This window comes from Chrysochloris asiatica, unplaced genomic scaffold (genome assembly GCF_000296735.1).
Source record: "Chrysochloris asiatica unplaced genomic scaffold, ChrAsi1.0 scaffold00125, whole genome shotgun sequence".
In the NCBI taxonomy this organism is placed as follows: domain Eukaryota; kingdom Metazoa; phylum Chordata; class Mammalia; order Afrosoricida; family Chrysochloridae; genus Chrysochloris; species Chrysochloris asiatica.
In genome coordinates this window covers 6,474,160-6,496,526 of record NW_006408643.1, presented here as the reverse complement: position 1 = coordinate 6,496,526, position 22,367 = coordinate 6,474,160, and the positions used below count along the sequence as shown (strand labels likewise).

Below are 22,367 nucleotides of genomic sequence, written 5' to 3'. Positions count from 1 at the left end.
GTCGAGGCTTGAATTTGTTCTTCAGTTCCCTCAGCTTGAGAAATCTTGAATGTACATGTTCTTTTGTTTTAGTTTTCTAACTCCAGATCTTTGCACATTTTATTATAATACTTTTACTTTATCTTCTCGAGCTGCCCTGTGAGATTTTCTAACTCTTTTGCTTCCTCAGTTCTTTCTTTCGCTTTAGCATCTCTGCACTGGAAAGCAAGACTCAGAGTCTCTGTTGATATCCACTTTGGCCTTTTCTTTCTTTCTTGTGTGTTTAATGACCTTTTGCTGTCTTCCTGTATGTTGTTCTTGATGTCATCCCTTAACTCTTCTGATCTTCAGTCATTAGTGTCCAATGCTTCAAATATCTTCTTGAGATGGTCTCTAGATTCAGGTGGGATAGACTCAAGGTCGTATTTGATACTTGTGGACTTGTTTTAATTTTCTTCAGCTTCAGGCTGAACTTGCATATGAGCAATTGGTGGTCCGTTCCACAATTGTTTTGACTGATGATATGGAGCTTTTCCATCGTCTCTTTCCGCAGATGGAGTCAGTTTGGTTCCTGTGTATTTTATCTGGTGAAGTCTGTGTGTAGAGTCATCGGCTATGTTGTTGAAAAAAGGTTTCTGCAACGAAGAAGTCATTGGTCTTGCAAAATTCTGTCCTGTGATCTTTACTTAGCATCTCTGCTATCACCAAGGCACTGTTTTCCAACGGCTGGTTCTTCCTTTTTGTTTCTATCTTTTACTTTCCAATCACTGTATGTTTGATCAGTTTTAGACTGAAGAAGTAGAATTATTCACTTTTGTAATCACTGGCTCTAGTGTTTGATAAATTTGAATAGTAGGCGTATTCTCTGGTCTTTCTTGTAGGTGTATGGATATTATTTTATCAAAAGAGCATTGTACTTCAAGATAGATCTTGAAATGCTCTTTTTTAAAAGAAGTTTTTATTGTGAACTGATTGGTAGTTTACATGGGAGAACATAGGTTTTACACTCATCGTTTCATTGCGATGATTACAGTCCCCTCTGTGTATCATCATTAAACAGTATTTGCTTCTATTCTGTTTTATTTATTTGTTTATTTTGGTGTGTGTGTTGTGGGGGGGGGGGATGTACACAAAAGCACTCAGGAATATATAATCATTTAAACAACCAAAGGGCACATTCTGCAAGCCTGCCTCCTGGCCGCTAGCACACAGCCTTTCTCTTTCCATGAGTCTAGAGTTCTCAGCTACTCCCTCTTCCATGTCCCCATCTCTAGTGTTGCTGCTTCTCTGGATAAGGTCCCGCATTCCGCTTGTGCTCTTCTCCCTTGATGGCCCTAGGGGGTCCTCTGTTCCTGGATTGTAATATTAACAACTCCCCTATTTTTGTTACAAAACTTCTACCTTTACAGTTGTGATAGTTGCAATTAGTCATGATAACATTTATTCATTGTTGAATCATAAGAATTTTATCCCCATCTCCTTTCTCCAGACCCGACTAGACAAGATGAAAACTATTCAGTGGGGATTCTACCTTCCCCTGCACACTCTGAAGCTAAACTCCTTCTTGAAAACTTGTAAGCCAGTTACTTTGTGCCTTTATAGCCCCCCTACCCCATTTTAGGTAGCCAGTGTCTAAGTTGCGTGTCCCTATCAGCTCTGTGTACAGAAGGGATAGGATTGATACTTGATGTGAAGACTCCTTCCCTCTCAGTTGGTATTTTGAGCTACTACATCCATAAGTATAGGTCAAGTTTATCAAATTGTAGTAATTTACACTTGTTTCCTTTATCAAAAAATTGTTTTATTTTTTATCTTACTCTAGTCTAGTTCTGATCATCAAGCCATGGAAGCTAGGTTGAATGGTGGGTACTGTCTACAAGTTTGGGCGTTCTTGTGTGTCTCCCCTCATTTCATATCAGCTGGATGCTTCACTCTCAGCTTTAGCCCTCTGTGGCTATGTCCTTGTCCATGGGCTCAGGAGTCCCCAGGTCTCACCACACTTGAATGCTCTTTTGACAATTAATACATTCCCTGTCAATTTGTTGTTCCTGTTATAGGAAACTATGTGATTGTCCAGCTCACGATGGCCAATATCAGTCCACATCAGCTTGCTAATGCCTAGGATCAATCTTCATGTGTCTATTTTACTTTTGATGACTTACAGTTTCCCTAGATTCACATTTTGTACATTTCATGTTCGGGTTATTAGTGGATGTTTACAGCTGGTTTTCATTTTGAGTTGTGCGCCATCAGTAAATGAGAAGTCCCGAAAACTCTGTTCCATTTGTCATTTAGGTCAGCTTGACTTTGAGGAGGCAGTCGTATTCTGAGTGCCTTCCAACCTGAGGGGCTCCTCTTCTGGCACTGTATCTGACAAGGGTCTGCTGCCATTCATAAGGGTTTTTAGGGGCTGAACATTCAGAAGTGGTCCACCTCTCCTTCTTCCTAGTCTGTCTTAGTCTGGAAGCTCTGCTGAAGCCTGTCCACCATGCTGGTAATTACAATACCGGTGGCGTAGCTGCCAGCATCACAGCAAAACGGAAGCCACCACAGTACGACGAACTGACAGGCGAGTGGTGGGATTGCTCCCCTGCTAAGTTCTAACTCATGGCGACCCTGTATAGGGTTTCTGAGGAGTGGCTATTGAGTTTGAACCACTGACCTTGCGGTCCAGTGCTTTAACCCGCAGTGCCACACCAGGACTCTGCTAGCAGATGAATAATGAGAGCTTTGTCTTCACATTCACTAATTCAGCCTTCCACTGATTGATTCAGTTCTACTCCTTTGCCCTGTCAGTGTATTCTCTGTTTCTGAAATCTTAATAGTGGTCTCGTGGGTCTCTATTTGTTGTTTTGTATGGTTTCTAATTTTTCGCTTATTTTGTCAGTTTGTTCCTGTAGGTTTTTTTTTTTTTTTTTTTTAAATTCTTCTGAGGTTTTGTCTGTGTTTGCCTTGATTTTGTCTGCAAATATCTCAATCTTCTAATCCATTGAAGGCGCCTAAATATCATTTTTTGAATTCCTTATCAGGGAGTTCCAATACCATTTCTTCCTCGGGAAGTTCTGTAAGTTCTGCATTTTGGTTACTGCTTATTTGAGCCCCTCTTGTCTGTTTCCACATAATTTTCTGTTCATTTTGTTTGTGGGTTTTCTTGTTATTTTCATTTCTATTGTGTTCATGTTTATGAAATCTGATTTTGCTCCTTTTTAAAAAAAAATTTTTTTTATGTGCAGGTGTATTATTTCTTTGAGGTTACCCTGCAATTTATTTTTTTCCTGCTTAAAACAGTCTCTTGTATCTAGAAATCTACTTGACTTCTTTAGCATTTGGAAGTTCTGCATCTACACTGCTCCCTCTTTTGGCTTTGTAGTTGACTTCATTATACGTTGGTATCTCTTGGTTCCCTATTTGCAGTCTCGTAGGCTGGCTTTGTGTGAAATCCTTCTATATCTGGATTGAGTTCTGAGTGGTGCTGTCAGGTGTGGTCATCTCAGGTTGTTACCTGCTGTTGTTGGTTCTCCAGAGAACACCTTTAAGTACTTGTGAAAAAGTTGGTCTGCTCATTACAAATGCCTTTCATTTCTGTTTATCGGGAGACATCCTCATTCCACCACCATATTTGAGGGCTAGCTTAGCTGGGTATACGATTCTTGGCTGGCAGTCTTTCTTTCAGAGTCTTGTCACCCCACTGCCTTCTCCCCTGCGTGCTTTCTGGGGAAACCAGAGCTCAGCGATGTTCCTTTGCAGCACCTTGTCATTGATTCTGAGCTGCTCTCAGGATTTTTTTCTTGTCTTTGATTTTGGAAAGCTTGAGGATGATTTGTCTTGGTGATTTTCTCCTGGGATGTAGCATGTTTGGGGTTCATTCAGCCTCTTGTGTGCTTATCTTATTGTCTGTCATGATGTTGGATGGCCAAACTTCGTCTCTCATACTTTGGACATGTTGTCAGGAGGGACCAGTCGCTGGAGGGTCAGAGAAAAAGAGGAAGACCCTCAGTGAGATGGATTGGCCAGGTGGCAGCATCGATGGACTCAAGTGTGGCAGCAGTAGTGAGGTTGGCCCAGGATTGGGCAGTGTTTCGTTGTGTTGTGCATGGGGTCACTATGAGTCGGTACCGACTTGATGGCACCTAACAACAACAACAAATCATGATGTTGTTGTTGTTGTTAAGTGCCTTCCAGTTGGTATTGACCCATAGCGACCTTGATCATGATGTTAGGAAAGCTTGTTTTCAACAAGTCTTCAACACTTTTCTCTGCTTGTCTCTCTCTTCTGGAATTCCAATTCCCGTAAGTTGTTCCTCTTCAGGGTGTCCCACATACCTCTGTCTTGTTTCTTCATGTGAACTCTAAGTCCTTTCCTCTAAAGTGTCATGGTGGTGTTGTATTTGAATGTAGTTGATGATTGTATTTTGGTGCATTCTTAGGCCCTCGCGCCTGGCGTCTGGTGTGTGTGATAGAGCATGGGAAGGTGCGCAGTTGGCTGTTAAACTGCGGAGTAGCACAGTTGAGGGCGGGCTGGCTGCTGTCTGTCAGTGACCAGACGCTATAGGAGTGGGTTGTGGCCTTGCCCATTAGTGGGGCTGCGGGAGAGAAAACAAGACAAAGCAAACAACAGCAAACAATAAAATGATAAAAGAATTTAATAACTAAAAAGAAAGAAAGGAAAGAATAAAAACAGGAAGAGAGAGAAAAAAAGAAAGGGATCATACAGTGAGCGAAACTGGGGAGGGAAGGATAGAGGAGAGAGACTAAATAGTAGAGGAACAAAAAGGGAAAAGATAAAAAAGAGCAACAAGGGGAAAGAACAAGAGAAACAGAAGAAAATGAATAAAAAGCAGGGGCGTGGGGAAGAAAGAAAAGGAGAAAAGTGGGGAGCAGGGTACTGGGTAGGGTTGCTTGGCACCCTCTGCCAGCCAGGGCTCGTGGCGTGTGGGAAGAGGTGAGGGGGTGGGATGCCCTGCCCTGGATGGTGTTGCTGCCGGTCTGCATGTTGTCTGGGGTCAGGGCACCTGATCCGCAAGTGGTCCGTCCCTGCCGACTCAGAAGGTGGCAGAGGTCAGGGGGCTTGTTCCTGGAAGGAACTCGAGTCCAGAGGGCAGCTAGGGGCAGGACGGCTGGTCATGGAAGGGGTTCTTGGTCTCCTGGGGTGGTTGGCTGACGTTGTATGTCTTGCTGGTCTGATGAGGCACTTTTGAGAGGGGGGTGGGAAGTGCACCCGGTGGGGCTGGACCTCAGGGCGGGCAGGTGGGAGTGGTGAGGTTGGGGGACTGGTCATGCTCTGGTCCCCAGGAGAGGGCATGGGGACACGTGTCTCATTGCCAGCCACAGGGGTGCGTTTGTGTTGTCAGTCTGCAAAAGCTCAGTTGCTTGTCTCTTGTTCAGTTTCGCTCCCTAATCAGTATTCAGTCCACTTCTTGGTTCTTTGCTCTGAAGCTCAGGCTCCAGGACCACCATGCATATCTGTTTCACTTGGTGCCTTGAGTCGTTGTCGATGGTCTGGGTACCGTATCTGCCTAGTTGGTCGTGTTGCTGTAAGCCCCAGTTTACTCAGGATTCCTCTGCTGTGTTTCTGATCCAAACGTTCGGGCTTGACAGCGGGCCACCGTCTGGTTTTCTGGTCTCAAGGTGGAGGAGGCTCTGATTCTTGGAGAGTGTTCTCTGAAAGAATATGATGCTCAAGGAAGACATTCTTTCCTAGCTAAGGTGAACTGTTGTTTGATTTTAAGGAGCCTTGGTGGTGGTGCAGATTAAGCACTGGACTGCTACCTGCAAGGTTGGTGGTTCAAAGCCAGCAGCCACTTCTTGGGAGAAAGACGAGACTGTCGGCTCTATAAAGCTTCACAGGCTTGCACACCCTCTTCAGTGCAGCCCTGAGTCAGAGCTGACGTGGCGTGGGGCTTTAGGGTTTGGTTTTAAAGAACATTTCTGGGAGATTTGGGGGTTGTGGTATAAGGTTCAAGATTTATTTCAGGTCTATTGTTTTAGGTGTTCATCTATCGCCAGAAAGCCTGCATTCCATGGGAATTTAAACTTCTGTTCTGTATTTTCTCCCTTGTGGATCAGAATTCTGCTATAGAATTTTGTATCAAAACATTCAGTCTTGGTAACTAGGTACTGTCCAATTCTTTTGGTCTCAGGGCAAAGGGCATCATCATCATCATCATCATCATCATCATCATCATCATCATCATCATCATCATCATTTGTTATTCTCTGTGGTGGCCTCACCCAGCGGTATCTGTCCCCTCTGCCTCTGGTATCTGTCCCTTCCTGAGTTGTCCCCAGTGCCTGCTTGGGGCTGGACATGGTACACAGTGAGTGCTGTCAAATGAACCTGCTTCCGGAAGTCACCCTTCCCACCTCTGTCCCTTTGTTTAGAGGCCTTAGTCAGGGCTGGAGTTTGAAGGGATCAGAGTAGGGCAGTGCAGACCCTGCTCCAGAGCCCCTAGGGGTGGGGGTGGGGGGCATTGGGTGGAGATACAGATCTGAGACTTCCTGGGACCCTGCCCCTTCCTCTCCCATACCATGGCTCTCATCCCAGCTTCACCACATGGCTGAACTGGGCAGCTCGGGACTTTCTCTCCGTTCACATTGCAGATGCCCAGGCCCCGCACCTACAGGCACCCGTGACTTGTTGGGGCAGTCAGCTGGTAATTTATTCACCCCTACTATGTTTCCCATGGAGCCATGGGCTAACGCACCAGACTGCAAAGTCGTTTGAACTGCAAGGTTGGTGGGTCAAGCTCACCAGCTGCTCCTCGGAAACCCTATCCAGGGTCGCTATGGGTCGGAACTGACTCGATAGCACTTCACAACAACAACAACAACTATATATCCTGGAGTCCTGGTGTGGCGCTGTGGGCTAATGCATCAGACTGCAAAGTCCTTTGAACTGCAAGGTTCAAGCTCACCAGCTGCTCCTTGGAAACTCTATACAGGGTCACTGTGGGTCGGAATCGACTCGACGGCACTTCACAACCACAATAACTACGTATCCCGTAGGATAAGTACTGGACTGTGAACCACAAGGTATGCAGTTCAAGCCCCCAGCTGTTCCTCAGGAGAAAGATGAGGCTTTCTGTTCCCACAAAATATTTAAAGCTTTGGAAACCCTCTACAGGGTTGCTATGAACGGAACCGACTTAACTGCACTTAACATCAAAAATAACAACTAGGTGTCCCCGGGTTTGAATCCTGGCTAATGAACCCCATGTCCAGCTGCCACTGGTGGTCCTTGGAGACTTGTGTGTTGCTGACCAGGTTTCAGCAGAGCTTTCAGACTGAGACAGATTAGGAGGAAAGGCCTGGAGATTAACTCCATGAAAACCGGAAGGAAGGGTCCTCATGAGCTAACCGCCACCGGTCATCAGGATGGCGCAGAACTCGGCAGCCTTTCATTCCAGTGGCCTGCCTCAGTGAATGCTGACGACGACAACAACAAATTGACCAGGTGCGAACCCTAGGACTGAGTTGTCATGAAGAAAACAACGATGTGTGTACTGGAGCGTGACAGCTTAATTTGAGTGGCCAAAGATGGCCTTCCTGAGACAGTGACTCTTGTGCAGAGATCTGAAAGACAAATGAATGTGCTCCAGACTGAGGGTGGACAAAGGCCCTGGGGCAGGCCCAGGCCCAGCGAGTGGCTGGAGTGCAGTGAGGGGGTGTGCAGAGGAGAGGAGGGGACTTGGGGGGTGTGCAGAGGACCCAGGGCCCTGACTCAGGTGCTCACGGGCGCCCGCTGGCTTTGACCTACGGGAGGTGGTATAGACGGTGGATTGGGCAAGACTTGGGCTCATCTAGGTGTCCTTGGGTCTCCATACGGTGTGACCCAGGAGGAACTGTGTTCAGACTACAGCATGGGGACAAAGACGGAGGCCTCCAGAAGCAGGGGTATGACTGCCAGCCCGCCCTACCATGGCCAGTGTGCATAGAGACCTGCTCACACAGGGGCCGTGGCCGGGCCCCACAGACTTTGCCTTGGGTGTGGCGATAAGACACCTAGACTGAGTCCAGAGGTCTGTGTCAATCTCATCAGCCGGGGGCCCTTGCCGACCCTGAGCACTGGTGCCAATGGGCCATGAAAGTTCGCTGTCCTGGGGAGTGGGAATGGGGCGGGACTGCAGGTCACGGGCCAAGGCTGAGGTGCCACCGGGCCTGTGCTGGAGCCTTACACAGCACTTCCTCCCAGGCCCCCAAGAGTTCAGTGAGGTGGGGCGTGCGGGAGGCAGCATGCAAACCAGACAGCTGGACAGAACTGGCAGAGGATGGGCAGTAAAATCAGCGCCATCTTTGATCTTGAACTTGCTACACGGCTTGTGAGCCTTCACCATATGGGGTTCCTGAGCTGTTTGTCTCCAGCTCTCCAGACCATTGAGGTCGAGTGCACACAGGCACAAGTGTACGTACACACACATGCACACATATGCTTACAGGTAAAAATACATGGGTACATGCACGTGCACCCAGATATACAGGTGCTCTCAGGTACACAGGTGTACACACATGCACACACATGCTCGCAGGTGCACACAGGTGCACATGAGCACACATTTACACACACACGGGTGCACACAGGCACACAGTGCAAACAGGTGCATGTGTGCTCACATGTACACGCAGGTACACACTTGCACACATGCTCACAGGTACACAGGGCACAGGTGCACACACAGATACACACATGCTTACAGGTCCACATGCATGCTCACCACATACAGACACACATGCATGCACACTTGGGCACACCTACATGAACACACCTGCACAAACAGGCATGTGCACACAGGTACGCACACACTTGACACCACACCTGCCTGGCCCAACCAAACCAATAAGTCTCACAGGCACTGAGCAGTGACTTTAAAATCTCGGGGTCTCCCCTCTCTCTCCCTCCCCATCGGCTCCCATGGCCCTGGGGTAGGTCACCCCATCACACAGCCATGGCCCACAGGGTTCACCCGACAAAGCTTGAACCCCTTGCTTCAGCTCTGAGGCACATGTCCTCATCCTGGACCTCGCCCCCCATCCCCTGCCCGGGGTTTGGATCAGGGTCACTGTGTCTTGAGACAGACACTGGGCTTCAAGGGATCGCCCTTCAAGCAAGCGCCTGCTGCTCCCCCACCCCATCCCACCTCAGGCACCTCCTCCAGGCCTGGCTCCGAAGTACAGACAGACCTTAGAAATGCCGGTTCTATTCCAGACCACAGCAGTGAAGTGAAGGTCACGTGACAGCGAGACATGAAGTGACAGGGAGCCTGGGACCTACCCTCTGAGCAAATGGGGGGTCAGTGACAGGTGGTTGTACTGTGGCAACAAGCAAGGTGACTGGGAAACGGGGTGCGTTTCTGGGAGGGGACCTAGGCCGTGGGGCCTGTATGTTGAAGAGTGGTGCAGAGTGTGGGGTCTGGAGCCTCTGTGCAGCATGGGGGCAGGTCTGCGGAGGCACAGCTAGCTTCAGATCCTCCGTGGGCGCCCCGTCCCCTCTACCTGTTCTGGTGCAGCTGGGCTCAGCGCGGCCGGGTCAGAGCTCCAGCCAACTGGGCTGGCCCAGCTTCTCATGTCTCACAGCACGCTTCCAACCGCTGTCTTGCCCTGGCCCTGCTGGCCAAGAGAAGCCGTCACCGTGTCTGTCTGCCTCCACCCTCTCTGCCTCATTGTGGAGTGGTTTCCGCAGTTAGTGTGAGCCTTCAGAGCCCTATGCCCCTTCCCCCCACGCCATCCTTCCTGCTTCTCTTGGTTAAGTGCTCAGCAGTTAACTGGACCTACCCTGAGGTACCTGGTAAGAAAGGCCTGGAGATGACACAGGTGTGAACTGTAACCCACCTGATGACCAGAGGCCTCAGCACTCGGCTCTGCTGGTGAGGAAGGACAAAGCACCGCCGTGAGGGACTCATACCTGCCAGCCTCAGCATGCACACACCAGATAGATGGGCATGTTTGACGCCTGCCACTGCCCGGCCTTGTCTGGGACCTTCTGACTTTGCAGGCAGCTGCGGGCCTCACTTCCTGATTCCCAGGGTTTCTCTGCCCTAAATTCAAGGTCACGCTCCTTCCCGGCACTGGTAGTCCCTCTCACACCCAGGCTGCCTTCCATACTGTGAATGCCTACCTCCTGCTCATGTTTCTATCCCTGTCTCCTCCTGGGCAGTGATGATGGAGGAAGGGCATGCTCCTGTGACGTCAGGACCTACCCATGGCCATCATACCCAAATAACCTAGGCAGTCGAGGTGCCCGCCTGGCTCCCACCAGCAGAGTTTAGGGGCTCACGGCTCAGGAGGCTACAAGTCTGGGTTCAGGGCATTGGCTTCAGGAGAAGGCTGGTCTGTTGCGTCCTCTGGAGCCTGACTCACTGGGATTAAAATGCTGCCCGGCCTTGCCCCGCCGATTGGTTTCAGACTGGACCCCTGGGATCTGTAGGGTTTTTGTTGGCAGTTTTGGTAGACCCCAGGCTCTCTTCCTAGCCTATTGTAGCCTGGAAGCTCTGCTGGAATCTGCTCAGTCTCCCAGGACAGACAGGTGGCATCTGCTCAGGAGGTGCACTTTGCTGGCGAGGTGAGAGCCCTCCCACCAAGCCACCCCTGCCCTCCTACTCCTAGTGACCATCAGCAGCCCTGGCATCCATTCCTGGGCCTGGGCCTCTACTTCCCTTCCTAAGGCGCCACCACACTCAGAGGACTGGGTTAGGACCCAGCCAGCAAGAGAAAGCCATGCTTCCAGACAGAACCCGTCACAGTTTCAGGAGTTCAGATTCCAACACACATTCTTGGGGACCAAGTATAGTCTGTCGTAAGCTCCCAACAGTTTCTCTAACTGGGTTGCCATGGAGACACCTGGGCAGGTAGCATCTTGGTAGCATTTTGGTGGGGGGTGGGGGGGTGCATTGGTGGTTTGTGGTCCATCTGATGTGTGTGTCTCCTTGTCTGTCTGTCCCCACGTGACTGTGTGCTGCTGTGACATCGTTCTGCTCATAGTCCTGGGCCCATGGGCCTCTCATGACCACATCCCTCACTCCAGGCACATGCCTTTTACCTGCCCCACAGGCTGGCTTCATCCCTGCTATTGGAGCCCATCTGGGCTGGGCAGATCAGCGCCCAGACGGGATTCAATATCCCCAGTGCCCTGTTGGGCCGGCAGTGCCCCCTCCGAGTCCTATCACTGCCTCTCTGCCTTGGGGTTGTAGGGGTCACATGAGTGTGCACTCCCAGTACCTGCGAAATCTGCCTCCCCTACTCCCCTTTGCACTGCCCCCTCAAATGAGTGTAAAGCATTCCTGGGGACCGCACCCTGGAGTCCTGTCTATGCGCAGTGCTTTTGTGGATATGCGCATGCGCAGAATGGTTCTTTGTGCCGTGGAGTGGGTTCCGACTCATAGTGACCCTATACGAGGTTTCCGAGGCTGTAAATCTTTACAGGAGCAGAAAGCCACATCTTCCTCCAGGGGAACCGCTGGTAGTTTCAAACTGCTGACCTGGAGGCTAGCAGTCCGACTCATAGCCACTCCGCTACCAGAGCTCCTGTGCTGGGAGTCTGTAGACACAGAAATAGTGATTTGAAATGCACCTACCGTGGATGATGGGAGCCGGCAGTGTTCTGCTTTAGGCAGCCCCCCATTTCTGCTTCTCCAGATGAAGCTAAGAGAGCCCTGGGCCCTGGAGGCGAACAGGGGATGGCTCCCTCGAGCTTGCCTCGAGCTTTTTGTTCCATGTCCCAAAAACCCCCCAAACTAGAGCAGTTCCTGTCACCTTGCACTCATGGGGACCCACGTCTGTCAGAATGTAACGGCACTGGACAGGGTTTCCAGTCGGTCCCAGGTAGACAGGCAAGCCTTCCTTCTGAGAAACCTCTGGGTGAGTTCCCACGGGACTGCCAGCCTTACACTTAACCATTTGTGCCCTGCAGTCTGTGGTGGTTCCCTGGTGTGGTTTTGGGGTCCCCAGGCATTGACAGGAAGACACGTGGGGCTCTCGGAGGGCCAGGTGCTGATGGTGTGAGTCATTTGGGAAGGAATTCGAACTTGCAGCTGAAACTATGTTTTGGGCCCCAGTGGCAAAACGCTGGTTTCTCCTTGGCCCTGGAACCTGGTGTGTTGGCTGAGGGCAACCTGACGTCGTTGGTGGCACCGTGGTAGGAGAGCAGGGCTTGTTGAGGCTGCACTGATTACCCAGGTGGCTGCAGGCCCTGCCCTGCCCCGCCCGAGAGCATCTGTAACTTCTGTGAACACTCTCGTCCTCGGAACAAAAGCCAACAGACACCCCACAGCAGTGTCTCTGTGGGCAGTGCAGCCGTTCCCCCATTCCCCCATGAGCATAGACTTGCTGCCTCCCAACTTCTGGTCTGGCCTTCTGCATTGCCGTGGTCACTCCAATCCCACGCAGGTGGTGAGCGGATGGGAGTGGGGTGGGTGATGTACAGCCTGGGTGCCCTCGGGCTGGTCCTGTCCCTGCCCTGGGGATGCTCCAAGCGGCTGCCCCTGTTTTGCTGTGTCCATTGAATTCCGCCCCCCCCCCCAATGACCTAGTGGGGAGCCATCTCTAATAGGGGCGATTCTGCTCCCAAGGGGGCACTTGGCAATATCTGGGGACATTTGTGGGTGTCAGGGCTGGGGAGGGGTGAGACGGGCATCAAGTGGATGGAGGCCAGGAATGCTGCTCCACGCTATGCACAGCACAGGACTTCCCCCCGCAGAGAAGGAGCCAGGAGCCTGGAGGGTTTCCTTGGAAAGGATTGTGTTTGCGCCCTGTCTCACTGGTAGCCTAGTGGATTACGAGTTGGGCTACTAACCGCCAGGTCAGCAGGTCAGATCTACCAGCCTCTTGGCGGGAGAAAGATGAGGCTAAAGGTTTACAGCCTTGCATGTACAGCCCCCAGGGTGGGTTGTGGATCTGACTGTTGGGATCCAGAGTTCTCATTGGTTGACCTTTTGGAAGTAGATCACTGGGCTTTCCTTCTGAGGCTGAGCGCAGCAGCTGTTCATACCACAGAAAGGCTGTGTTGAGTCCTGGGTGGTGCTGTAGGATAAGCACTGGGCTGCTAACCACAAGGTTGGTGGTTCAAATCCACCAGCTTGCTCCTTGGAAAGGCTCTGTAGGGTGGCTATGAGTCAGAAGCCACTCAATGGCACTTCACAACAACAAAGGCTGTGTTAGGGTTCTCCAGAGAGAGAACCAGTAAGGTGTATGGTTACACTTCCTCTCTCTGGGATGCTGTCTCTCCTACAGTCCTCAGAGACTGCCCATCTTCCAGAGCCTCCAGAGAGGGCATTTTCTGTCCTCATGCCTTGTCTTTGGTGCCCAGCTGTGTAGTCAGACACTGGTCTAGGTGGTTCTGTGAGGTGTGGGTCACAGGTGATGAACCTTGCAGTCAGCTGACTCTTAAGTAAAGCAGATAGCCCTCACTGGTGAGGGAGGGCCCGATCCAATCAGCTGAAGGCTTTGAGGTTTCCACAGAGAGAAGGACCACTGCATTTTTTGCACAAATAACATGCACCTTTTGTTGGTTTGCCAATTGCGCCCTCCTTCTGGGAGGTATTTTTGTAAATGTGCTATGTTAATTATTATTTTTTTTTTTAGAGCAGCACATAAAACACATTGACTAGCAGTAGTTATGAAAATACCTCCCAGGGGTGGGGAACGGTTGGCAAACAAGCATAGAAGGCACGTGTTATTTATGTAAAAACACAGTAGATACAGAGATGGATTGATTTTAAGGAGTTGGTTCACATGATTGTGGGGGCTGGCAAACCCCAGCCCACAGATGAGGCGCGGCGGCATGGAAACCCCAGCAGCATACTGATGTCCCAGCTTTGGCCCCACCCTCTAGGCAGCCCTGGGCCAGGAACTGCCTCTCTGTGCCTCTGTTCGCTGACAGATGTGGGTAGGTTGAGGGGCTTTCCGTGCTGTCCCCAGCTTTAACACCCCTCCACCCCCCACCCCGGTCACTTTGCAGGCACAGGCGAGAGCGGGAAGAGCACGTTCATCAAGCAGATGCGGATCATCCACGGCTCTGGCTACTCGGAGGAGGACAAGCGAGGCTTCACCAAGCTCGTTTACCAGAACATCTTCACAGCCATGCAGGCCATGATCCGGGCCATGGAGACCCTGAAGATCCTGTACAAGTGCGACCAGAACAAGGTGAGCTGCGGCCAGGTGCACAGGCCCGCTCTGACCCTTGGTGCCCTTCCACATTCGATGGAGGGACAGTGATCACTGTTGGCTATCGGACTTGACTTGCTGGCCCCTGGTGAACTGATTAGAGGACAGGAGTGCGTTTTTGTACAACCATGGTTTCAATTAACCCAGGTAGCTCGGGCTGGAAAGGCCAGGAAGCCTGGTTGCAGGTAGGTCTCCAACATGAGTCTTCTTCCTGTAACCCTGTGCTTACCTGTGACCGGGCTCCCTGCAGGACTGCGGCCCCAGGGAAGGGTCTGTGTGAGTATTTTCCATCTCGGTCATTTTCTGGGTGCCCAGGTCCCTATTCAGACCGCAGTGCTCCATCAGCATCTAGTGATGGGGTCAGCAAGCACCTCCGGGCCAAAATCCTGCCCTCCATTTTTGTCAGTAAGACGTGCCCCTCCTCCCCCCATTCATTTATCAGCTGTTGGTTGGATATCTACTATGTAACAGGTCCAGAATTGGGTCAAGTCACGCCCTGGTGATAAGGGTGTAGGGATTGCTGTGGATTCTTATTTTGATCGATTGATTCATTGTGACATGGGTGAAAGTTTCTAGAGCACTTTCGTCTCGCATTCAGCTGTTGATAACACAGTTTGTTTTGTGACATTAGTCACAGTATAACCCACTCTCCCCACTTCTGCCCTGGGCTCCCTGGTCCATTCACCCAGCTCTCCCGCCTTTTCCTCTGTTCTGTGCGTTGATTTAGGCAAATGCTGCCCTTTTACGTTGTGTGGTTGCTGGTTCAGAGGAGCACGTTCCTGGTTAGTGATGCTGTTCACTTTGTAGGCCTGTCTGTGGTTAGACGGAAGGGTGATCCCTGGGGGCGGGGGTGTGGGTGGGTGTTCAGTTCCAGGTTTGAAGGGTGTCTGAGGGCCACAGTCTCGGGGTTTCCAGGAAGTCTGGTCTGTTTTATGAGTTTGAATTCTGCTGCATTCTGTTGGGCAGTGGCTACTGGGCGCCATCTAGTTCCGGTCTCCACGTTGTGGGGGCAGGGGATGTGCTGTCCTTTGGCCTCCTTGTCTCCTTGACCCTTCGATTTCCTTCACTTTTCCTTGCTCGGCACGTGGAGCGAGCCATGGTTGTATCTTGGCTGCTTCACCAGTGGGTTTATGTGGGGGCTCATGTTGAGGACTGATTATTACCACAGGCCCTGGCTTCTAGGGACTGAGAGATGTTACCAGGTTGTGATGCAGGGGGAGGGGGGAGCAGCTACAGGCCCCTAGTGCATACCGGGCCCCAGGGACCTGCTCATTGCTCCCACCCCCCTTCAGGCCAATGCCCTCCTGATCCGGGAGGTGGATGTGGAGAAGGTGACCACCTTTGAGCGCCAATATGTCAATGCCATCAAGATGCTGTGGAGTGACCCCGGGGTCCAGGAGTGCTATGACCGGAGACGCGAGTACCAGCTCTCAGACTCTGCCAAGTAGTGAGTACGGTCCCCAGGCGTGCTGGAAGGCCCCCCCCCCCCCTTCACCCAGCGGAGCACTCCGGGCCGCCCTCAGGGCCTGCTTCTCTGGTGAGCTGATTGGAAGTTTCTGGCTCGGCCCGCTGGGGTGGGCATTCCAGTACATGCTGACCTGCTGCATCCCACTTTGCACACGGTCTGTCCCTAAATAATGGTTCCTGAGTCATCCCCCACCCCATCCCCCACTGTGTTCCAGCTACCTGACCGACGTGGACAGAATCGCCACCCTGGGCTACCTGCCCACCCAGCAGGATGTGCTGCGGGTCCGTGTGCCCACCACGGGCATCATCGAGTACCCCTTTGATCTGGAGAACATCATCTTCAGGTACCTGCGGGTGAGGGGCCCTCGTCCTGCAGGCCTAGGCAATGTGGGGACCCTGATATGGAGAGAAAAGTCTCTGCTCCAGGTGCAAGGATGGGCTCTGAGGGCTCAGTACCTGGCTGGACCCTGGAAGGTGGAAGAGGGGACTCCCGAGTGTCTGTCCTGAATGTGCAGCATGGGGGGCGGGGAAGCGGGGAGCTCTGTAGGGACCAGCAGACCCAGTGCTTCAGGGCAGGGCAGGGGTCCCGGGAACAGTGGAGCCCAGCCATCTGCATCACTGTCCCACACGCTGAGCAGTCTGTGAGAGCAGAATTGATTGGCCAGCTGGGGACCAGGAGCCCCAATTCAGTCCCCTTCCAGCTGTTGTTGGCCCCAGGCCTGTCTCTGCCTCCATTGGCACCTGGCCTCTCCCTCTCTCCTTCTGTGTCTCTGCCCCTCTGTCTCTCTATCCTTCTGTGACTCTGAGTCTCTGGCCCTCTGTGTCTTTGTGTCTTTCACAGACCACCCTCATACTCACCCCCAGGGTGGCTTGTGTTAACTGAAGGCATTTTCACATACCCTAGCTCTGAACTAGCTCATGCTGTCGGGTACCAGGGATGAGGACTTAACCCTGAGACTTTGGGGGCCCATTTCAGCCGCCGGTACTGGTACCTCGTGCCTGGCACTGGGCTGTGGGAGGCGGGGCCTGCAGACCCGGTGTGGGAGCGGGTGGCCAGCCTTCGCCGCCTGTTGAGGCCCCCGTGCGTCCCGGGCTTACAGGATGGTGGACGTTGGCGGGCAGCGGTCAGAACGGAGGAAGTGGATCCACTGCTTTGAGAACGTGACATCCATCATGTTCCTGGTGGCCCTGAGCGAGTACGACCAGGTCCTCGTGGAGTCCGACAACGAGGTGCGCACATCCGGCCCTGGCAGGAAGGGGCGGGGCAGACCTCAGGGGCGGAGCAGAGGGGGACACAGACTTAGTGAAGCTGCGCCCCTTCTTCCCCCAGAACCGCATGGAGGAAAGCAAAGCCCTCTTCCGGACCATCATCACCTACCCGTGGTTCCAGAACTCCTCCGTCATTCTCTTCCTCAACAAGAAGGACCTGCTCGAGGACAAGATCCTCTACTCCCACCTTGTGGATTACTTCCCGGAGTTCGACGGTGAGCGCCGCCACCCCTGCACACGCGGGCCCGCGGGCTACACGGCCTGCTGGCTGGCCATGGAGCTCGGCCCCTTAGGACACCCCAGTGGCCATTGTCAGTACTGTTGGGCTGGCTTCCAGGGAGAGGGGGCTCCGAGTTCAGGTCCTGCGGGGCATCCTTCCTGCTTGGGGCCTGGCGCAGGGTCCTGGCTCTCAATCAGCCTTGTGCTGCTGTCCACAGCCCCCAGGGAGCTCCCCCCAAATCCTGAGGACATGGGGGAAGCAGGTGTGGCTGGGGCGGTGGGAGCTGCAGGAGCGTCCTGTGTCCTGAGCCCTGGTGGAGGGTCCTGCGGGCATCACTGAAAGCACGCAGGCCAGAGGCTGGCCCGCAGGGAACCAGGCCCATTGCCTCTTGTGATCTTGGATCTCCCCTACCCCATGACGTAGAAGTCGGAACAGGTCCTAGGGGCAGTGTAAGGGTGCACTTGGGTGTGAGGGGAGGAGGAGCGCCGTGAGCAGCCGTGAGCAGCCGGACCCTGGACAGGGTGCTTGATGCTGGGCTGGGTCTCAGAGTTGGGGCCTCTGCTCAGCATGTCCAGCAGGGGGAGCTGGTGAGGCCCAACTGGGAGCTTCCTGTGCAAGGTGGGGCTTGTCACTGGTGCAGCGGTGGGCCAAGCTGGCAGAGGTCCCCGGGGACTAGGGGTGGACAGCAGGGCCTTGATCACGAGGGACGAGCCCTGGAGGTGTACCTAGAAGTACCCCAGTCCCTGCACTTTTGACCCCAAGTCATGGGTACTGATGAGTGGAGTTAGTAGGCGGTGGGTGGGGGCCTCCACAGGCCTGACACCCTCTCCCTCCTGCTGTGTGTCCAGGGCCCCAGCGGGACGCCCAGGCCGCCCGGGAATTCATCCTGAAGATGTTTGTGGACCTGAACCCCGACAGCGACAAGATCATCTATTCGCACTTCACCTGCGCCACCGACACGGAGAACATTCGCTTCGTGTTCGCAGCTGTCAAGGACACCATCCTGCAGCTGAACCTGAAGGAGTACAACCTGGTGTGAAGCCGCGCCTCAGGGGACGGACGTCTTTCTTTCTACACTTCCGCACCTTCTCCCCCTGCCCGGCTCGGGCGGCCGCTTCCTGGCCTTGACCCTGCTGCGCCGGGGTGTATGTTTGTTTGTTTTTAGAGAAAACCAAAACATAAGGACTGGCTGCACGTGGACGCCCTCAGACGTCACCCCTTAAAGCCAAATGTCCGGGGCTCGGTGGGGGGAGGCCGGCCGCCAGGACTCCTGTCTTGCCCAGCCGCCACGTATTTCTCTTTCTGCCCCCCTCGCGTTTTCTCTCTCACTGCGGACGGTCGGGACCCTGGCCGACTGTGATTCCGCCGTTTGGTTAAGTTATTAAGAGTCTCCTGTGCCCGCCCCGTGGCTGCTGCCCCGCTCACTGGGCTCCTCTGAGAGGGGTGGGTGGCGCCTCCTGTTGGCCGCCCTGGGAAGTGCCTAACCAATTTTCTTTTTTTTTTTTTGAGGAAAAGAAAACAAACAAGGACATCTGGCTTTGTGGGTCCAAGAGACACCCCCAGCCTCCCTTTTATGGTCCCTAAGGAGAGATGCCACCTACCCCGTCCCCCTTGCATGGGGCTTCTTTGGGTTGTATTTGCAGTGCTCTGAGTTGTGGACTAGCCTGGGCTGGGGGAGCAGGAACCATGGGAGCAGAAGGAACTGCAGTTGGAAAGCCAGGGTCAGGGAGGGGCCCAGGCGATTCCACTGAGGCCTTGAGAGCCGTGTTCTTTTCCAGCCATGTGGGAAGAGTGAGAGTGGGCTGGGGACTTGTTAGAATATTCTCAGGTCTGTCCCCGAGAGGGAGAGGGAGATGTGCATGGGTGTCAACCAAAGCACTGAGGCATGCCCTCTGCCCTGGCCCTTGCTGGGCACCCCACAGACTCTATACATGTGGGGACCGGTGGCTGGTGGGAGCACTTGCTTGGAAGCGGCAGCTGGTGCTGGAGGCTCTCCTGGTCATTGCTGGCCGCCCTGGGGGTCCTCAGAGCCCCACACCCTGGTCCCTCGGTAACTAAAGGCGGCATCCAGGTGGAGTGGGGGTTGGGGTGGGGGCAGACAGCCATTTCTGGGATAGGGACTGAACACCATAGTGTTTTCTTTGCGTTTCCACTGGTTTTTGTTTCACACAACTGTCAGGGGAATAATGAACATGAATGCCAGTGATGCCTTTGACCCCTTTGTGATGCGGGGACCCTCCCCCAATGCAGCCTCAGCCCCTTCCCCACCAAAACTGAAACCACTCTGCTGTCTGCTCCCTCCGACTCCCAATGAAACCACAGGAGAGTGCATCCCCGCAGGGCCCCCTCTGTGTCTCATATACAGGCAGGTGTATGTTTACTAGGGGATTGAAACCAGGGAGGGCCTAGGGAATGGAGGATGGGGAGACAAGTCAGAATTACGGCATTCTGGGATCAGCCCCATTGAGGGCCACTAGAGGCGGCTGAGGGGACCCTGTTCCTCATACCCATTTCCTGTTGCTTCTGTCCCAAGGCCTCTTGTGTCGTGTGTCTGCTTGTGAGAGTTTGTTCTGGGCCTCCTTGTGGCCACCCCACCGCCCATGGCAAGAGACTCGAGGTCTTAGTGTCTCCCCAAGAGAATTTGATGGGCTCCACCATCCAGGGCCGAACTGTTGGGGGGTCTTACAACAGAGGGTGGCATGAGAGTTGAGTTGCTCTGAAGGATAGCGAGGGGATTTGCAGAGCCAAAGCAGGTGACAGTGTCACTCCCTTCTTGAAGGGCACAGCTAGCCAAGCATTCCAGAGCTGGACAGGGCCCAAGAGGGGAAGGGTTGTCACTCCCCAAACTCCGACCACTCAGAACCCACTTTGTGCCACACCCGGGGATGGAGGCAGGGCTGGTGACCCCTCCACTTTGCCCCGGATAACCCAAGACAGCAGTTACCACACCAGCTGGGGTCGGGTGCCAAAGGGCTCCCACCTGGGCCCCCACCCAACCAAGGCTTCCAGTTACGTGGCCCTGGATGTCTGAGGTTTGACGGTATTTCCATTTATTTCTGTAGCTGCTTTCCTGAGAGCAGCAACATGCCTCCTACCCTCCCAAACCAGGGTGGCGCAGTTAACAATTGAAGTTGAGCCTGGTGCCCGTCTCTCTGCCTCCCTCAGAGAAGTGTCATTGTGCCAATGTCCCCGCCCTGTCCTGGGGTCCAGCTCGAGACTCAAAGTGCCAATGGGGCGGCGGCCCTCCGGTCACACTTGTACATTACACAGCCCCGACCCTTAACCTATTTAAAAGAGGAGATTCTATTGAGCGCCGTTTTTAAACCCTTCATCATCTGAAATGCATGTATCTCGTACGTGTTGGGGGGAACTTGGGGGAATGGGAGGGAGGAATCGGGATGTGCCTGCTCAGTGCTGCCCCCTCCTGGGGCTAGTGGCTGTCCACGACCCCGGTGGGCGAGGTGACGGATTTTGCCCACGGTGTCGGGACCCTGACCCCCTAATCCAGAAATCCTGAGGGAAATCGACTTTTCATATCTTTCTCCTGAAATGAACTCTCTGTTTTAAATTGGAATAAATCTTGTTCCTAAATGCTGTGGTGTTCTTAGCCTTATTTCCTGTACTGCACTGATGGCTGAGTGTGGGGATCAGGGACGTGGCTCTGAAAGAGCCCACCTACTTGCAGGGAGATGAGACGCTGAAGTGGAGGAGCCCAGATTTGGAGCTCAATCCACCACCACTCAAATGTCCCAGAGGCCCTGGGACCCTGGGCCTCCATTCTGGTAAATAGACGGAGGAGGAACTAGCGAATCTCTCTACCGCCTTCTTTGAGTTTCACCTACTGGCGTCACTGGAGGGCTCAGGGAGACGGTGTTTCTCCAGATGAAGCATCCTGTGACTCAGAACAGCTCGTGCGGAGTGAAATGGAGTATTCAGATCAACAAGGGCGACAGTGTGGCTGCGGGAGAGTGAGTGCGGGGGAAATGGATGAGGAACAGGGGGCCAGGTGGGTCGCGGGGAGGGAATGACCCGAGGGAAGTGGGAATAGGATCGTGGGCAGAGGAGGGGGACGGGCTAGCCTCAGGTGCTCACGGGCGCCCTCTGGCTGCCTCAGTGAGAACAGGCTCGGGGGCGAGGGCAGGAGTCGGAATCAGAGCGGAGGGGACTGTTCTATCCAGGCGTGCGATGATGGGGATGGACCAGATGGAGGTAGAGGTAGAGGAAGTCAGATTTAGGATCTAAGGATGCTGGAGAGGCGCCCCAGACTGACGTTACCATTGTGGGAGGGCCAGGCATGTAGACGTCATTCCATCTGTGTCCAGCAGGTGCCGCCAGAGGCAGCTGAGAGCCTTGGTCGCCTAGAGTTAAGTTTTCCCCACCTACCTGGAGAGTGGGAATCCTCGCTGAAAGACAAACTGAGGCGCTGAGAGGCAGTTGAATCAATTCTGGTTCATGCTGACTCCCTGTGCGTTACAGTAGAACGGTGCTCCAAAGGGTTTTCGTTTGCTATTGTGGTTGAAAATATAAACAGAACACCCACCCATTCAACCGTCTCTAAACCAACAGTTCAGCGACACTTGACATTTTTTGAGTTGTGGGACTATTCTCACCCTCCTCTTCCAAATTGTTCTTCCCCATGAACATAAGATCACTGGCTCCTAAATTTCCTATTTACCCTTCCAAGTCGCTGTTGTCAATTTGATCCCACAGAGATAGATCTTAAGCACAGTGCTTAAGGCAGACATTTTTTTACTGTTGCTGGTAGATGCTGTCGAGTGGGTACCGACTCATAGCACCCTGTGCACAATAGAAGGAAACAGTGCCCGGTCCTGTGCCAACTTCACAATCGTTGCTATGCTTGAACCCATTGTTGCTGCTACTGGGCCAATCCATCGCGTTGGCTGACCCCCTCTTTTTCACTGACCCTCCACTTTACCAAGCATGATGTCCTTCTCCAGGGACTGGTCCCCCAAAGTCTGTCCACCCTGGCTTCCAAGGAGCATTATGGCTGTACTTCTTCCAACACAGATTTGTTCCATGGCATTTTTACTCTTCTCCAGCAGCACAACTCAAATGGACCAAGTCTTCTATGGTCTTCTTTATTCATTGTTCAACTTTCACAAGCATATGAGGTTATTGAAAACGCTGTGGCTTGGGTCAGGCGCACCTTAGTCCTCAAAGTGGCATCTTTGCTCTTCAACACTTAAAAATATATATGCTTTATTGTGAATTATGTGATAGTTTACATGGGAGAACATTAGTTTTACATTCATCCTAT

At 52.9% G+C, this 22,367-nt stretch overlaps 1 protein-coding gene across 1 annotated transcript in view; it reads left to right on the top strand.

Moving 5' to 3' along the window:
• GNA11 (guanine nucleotide binding protein (G protein), alpha 11 (Gq class)) overlaps nucleotides 1-18,227 on the top strand; it is a 33,414-nt gene extending 15,187 nt beyond the window's left edge. The window contains exons 2-7 of the mRNA XM_006868959.1: nucleotides 13,928-14,112; nucleotides 15,426-15,580; nucleotides 15,816-15,944; nucleotides 16,701-16,830; nucleotides 16,931-17,084; nucleotides 17,938-18,227. Coding sequence (XP_006869021.1) covers nucleotides 13,928-14,112; nucleotides 15,426-15,580; nucleotides 15,816-15,944; nucleotides 16,701-16,830; nucleotides 16,931-17,084; nucleotides 17,938-18,128 — 944 coding nt within the window. The 3' untranslated portion in view covers nucleotides 18,129-18,227. The remainder of the gene's footprint in view (nucleotides 1-13,927; nucleotides 14,113-15,425; nucleotides 15,581-15,815; nucleotides 15,945-16,700; nucleotides 16,831-16,930; nucleotides 17,085-17,937) is intronic.
• Nucleotides 18,228-22,367: the final 4,140 nt, after the last annotated feature.